Source organism: Lytechinus variegatus, chromosome 2, assembly GCF_018143015.1.
Source record: "Lytechinus variegatus isolate NC3 chromosome 2, Lvar_3.0, whole genome shotgun sequence".
Lineage (NCBI taxonomy): Eukaryota > Metazoa > Echinodermata > Echinoidea > Temnopleuroida > Toxopneustidae > Lytechinus > Lytechinus variegatus.
Window position 1 is genome coordinate 27,222,057 of NC_054741.1, and position 4,026 is coordinate 27,226,082.

Below are 4,026 nucleotides of genomic sequence, written 5' to 3' on the forward strand. Positions count from 1 at the left end.
TTTTAACCACATTTAAGTACATTATTGACAAAAAACATTGACGACATCTGAATACATTGATAGCTGGGCAATTATCACCCCCATTCCGTTTGCATGATTTGGTGCAGTATTTTTGACAGGTGTTTTTTTTTCTTCTTCGTGATTCATAATTTAAACAAACCCTAATGATAATAATCTCTTTGTTAATATTATGAATAGTTTCTTATAAAAATATGCCTATACATGAATGGGAGGTTGAGGAAACTGAGTAACGTCGGAAGCGTCCAGTTTATTATGATTTTACATTTCAGTAGCCACGAAAGTTCAACTTCAAGTGGTACGCAAGGTAATTTTTTTTTTCGAAATGTCAAATCGAATTTCATAGCTTTGCATTAGTCTTGTCGTTTTCTTGCGGCTTTTATAACGACAAGGGGAAGTTGTAAGCATGGGTACATTTGGGTTTGATACTCACGCAAGCAAATGTTTTGTTTGATGATTAGAGGAAAAGATAAGGCAACTCTTTATCGATTACAGTTTATTTGCATAATTAATTATGCGCACGCGCGGTCTTCGAGGAGTAGCCTGTGTTTCAAGAATGGACGAAAACGATAATGCATGTAGAAGTAGATCAAGAGAAAAAAAACAGTGGGGAGAGATAAAGAGGGTTGAGCGTGAGAGAATTAGAAAGAAATACAAAGAGAGGAGAAGGGAGGGAGGGAGAGGGGGATTCCTTTCACTTGACATGAAGCAAATGCTTTTCCATCGACGTGGGGGGCGAGTGGCCAGCTCGAAACCTTCTCACTTCTACCTCGCCCTTGCACACATACACTTGCTACCCGCCTCATTCACGCACCACGGTCATATACAACCACTCGACAATATTATAGTCTGCTAGCTTCAGCTTGGCCTGCGTCAGCGGTAGTGTAGTAACCACGAACACTCGTCTCTTCCTTCATTCATTTGCTTGCTTGGGTGTCCCTCTTTCGCTCCTAAATATTTTTGGGCCAAGGGGATGGTCTTATCTTCTTCGGTATTTTCTTGGAAATTGTTACTATCCAAATTTAGTGTGCCCATCTATGGTTCATCATCTAAGAACAGAAAGCTGCACAACGACCGACCCATTCTCACTTTCGGCCAGTAAACCTATATGGCTGTCGAGAATGTTGCAGTATAGACAAATAAACAATGTTTGACTGTGATAAATAACGTTGTGTATTGTTTTCCTGCCTCAAACTAGAAAGAAAACACACTGATTTGTTTGGTAACTCAATGTTACCAAGATTCAATGATTGGTCAATAGATAGACGGGAAGATTGGAGTATTCTACACATCGCGAGTTGAACTCAACCCCAAGCAGACGATTTGTTTGTTATCGGGATTTATTGGTCGATTACCGCGTCAACTTGAACTATCGCCTTGCTGCTAGCTCTAGGGCAGGTAGCTCTTCAAACTCCAATCGCTTACATTTCACTCACGTGTTCTGCTATTTCTTGTAAATTCTGGCCTGAGAGAAACTGTGACAGATTGATTATCTTCTAGAAAAAGCAAGGAGGGGCTGTGGTCTTCGGGGTTTCTATACATCTCTACAAATACATCTTATTTCGTGCAGAATATCCCGGGAGTAGATTTAGTGCTGTCAGTGTCACACTTTCCAGATGACTCAATTAGAGAGTATGTCTGCGACTCTTCATAGCTCGACTGCTATGTCGGGCCAGCATTTGCCGCCATCTCAAGGCCAGAACCAGTCTCCACAGCATCATCACCACCACCATCATGTAGCTCATCACCAGCACAATCACCAGCAACCTCATCAACAGCTTCACCACAATCAACCGCAGCAACAACAGCAACAGCAACAACAGCAGCAGCATCAGCAGCAGACGACACAATCCCACCAGCCAGCGGTACCTGCCGTTCAGCCTGCCGACTCAGTCGGCTTGGAGCAGTGTTCGAGCACCGATATCCCGGCCGACTCGCCCACCAGTCAAACAGATAGCAGTGACAAGGCGCTAAACAAGAAGGGTGGGGCCGGTATCCGTCGCCATGAGAAGCCGCCCTATTCGTACATCGCTCTCATCGTGATGGCGATTCAGAGCTCGCCAGCCAAACGGTTGACGCTTAGCGAGATTTACCAGTTTCTCATGCAACGGTTCCCATTTTTCCGCGGTCCATACCAAGGATGGAAAAACTCTGTTCGCCACAATCTATCACTCAATGAATGTTTCATAAAGCTACCCAAAGGACTTGGACGGCCGGGAAAGGGACATTACTGGACCATCGATCCAGCCAGTGAGTTCATGTTCGAAGAAGGTTCATTTCGACGTCGACCGCGAGGTTTCCGACGAAAATGCCACGCTCTTCGACCTCCGTATACGATGATGAATGCGATGCCTCATCATATGTTAGGGATGGGAGGTATGGATATGTTTGGACAGAACTCGGGCCCCGTTGCTCCCAGTGGATTACCAGGCATGCAAGCTGGTATGAATCATATGGGTCACATGAATGGGATGGATGGGAACATGAACATGAGTATGATAGGCGGTCCGATGTCGCCACACCTTGCGAACAGCGCACCGAACGCCTGCTCGCCAAACGGCGGCTTCATGACCAGCTGCTCGATGTCGGGCGGGGAGTACATCACGGCCAGCAGCGCGGGGACGCCTCCGACTCCGACGGGCCTGTACATGAACACCGCCACCATCAGCGGCGGTGGCGGCTTGGGAATGGATTCAACGCAGTGCTCTGTCAGCTATGCCGGAGGTTGGGGGAACACGGCGGCGAATAGTCGGTACATCAAACAGCAACCTCCCGAATGCGAAGATGGTTCTCCTCATCCCGCTGCTCTCCAATCTCATGTAGATGCTACCAATTACATCACATCAACGGGAACGCATCATCCAGTACCAGATGGGATAGATATGACCCAAGGTAAGAAGGAAAACAATTTTAGAATTTAGGTTTTTTATAACTTTTTTTATATTTAAGATGTAAGCATTGTGTGTGTGGGTTTTTATTTTTGGTGAGGACTTACTACCAATTCACTGAGTAAATGATGAAAATAGATGACTGACTGAGTAAATGATGAAAATAGATGACATATGCTGATGAAGGAGGATGGCAAATATGATTTTGCTGTGGAAAGTGTGTGGGGTGAACATGATGATGATTGTGGTGCACAAAATTGATAAATTATTGTGATAATGATTTGATAATGATGATGATGATGATGATGATGATGATCACGATGACGACGACACCGACGATTAAACTAATGATGACGATAAGGAAGATGATAATGAATTGCTGATAAGCTTAAATAAGTGATTATAAGAGTCAGTGAATAATGATGACTGCTAGGCTATATGTGGTGATTATGACTAATTTACGTTCAATATATTAGTACACTTTTGATTGAGATGCTTGATTGAAATTATGAGAACAAATCTTACAAGTTAATTATGATACGATACAAATTAAAACAGCCTGAAGCAGTGCCACTTTCGAGGTCTCTTGATAAAAGATAAATTCGTTTAGAAAATGAATAAACTAAATAAAATTTCAAAAAGGAGAAATATGTCATTACCGTGCGGAACAGATCTTCGGTGGTATGTGACTTTTGAAGAGTAAATATCCGAGGCTTGTATTTTGATCAACAACATCTCAAGACTGACACTTCAAAACCCCAGTGAGCCTACAGGAAAATTAGTTGCCCAACACCTTAGCGATTTTGTGGTTAATGGTCAGCCTTGCAAATCTAAACAAATTTATTTAAATGAGATCAAAGGTATATCGTAACGTAAACTATAAACACACTCTCACGGAAATATGTAAATCTCAGACCGACTCCTTTATGCGGTGTCGAAAATGATATTCATAAATTTTATCGCAGAGGTATAATATTATATATTTTTGTTTCATCCGTTTGCTGATCTCTCTTTGGTAATCGTTATCACATTTGGTATAAGACAAAGAAGTTTCCTCATCTAATGTTGGACGACTACTATGGCTGTGCCAATTATGACAAAAAATCTCGATGAAAATGAT

The 4,026-nt window shown here is 42.7% G+C and overlaps 1 protein-coding gene across 1 annotated transcript; it reads left to right on the top strand.

The window, feature by feature from the left end:
• Nucleotides 1–728: 728 nt before the first annotated feature.
• Nucleotides 729–2,939, top strand: LOC121409717 (forkhead box protein F1-A-like). Its single transcript, XM_041601626.1, has one exon. It carries the CDS (start codon nt 1,635–1,637, stop codon nt 2,937–2,939), a length of 1,305 nt encoding a protein of 434 aa, XP_041457560.1. The 5' UTR covers nt 729–1,634.
• Nucleotides 2,940–4,026: the final 1,087 nt, after the last annotated feature.

Excerpts from the sequence above, each read along its gene's own strand:
- LOC121409717 (XM_041601626.1), top strand. The coding sequence starts at position 1,635 with ATGACTCAATTAGAGAGTATGTCTGCGACTCTTCATAGCTCGACTGCT.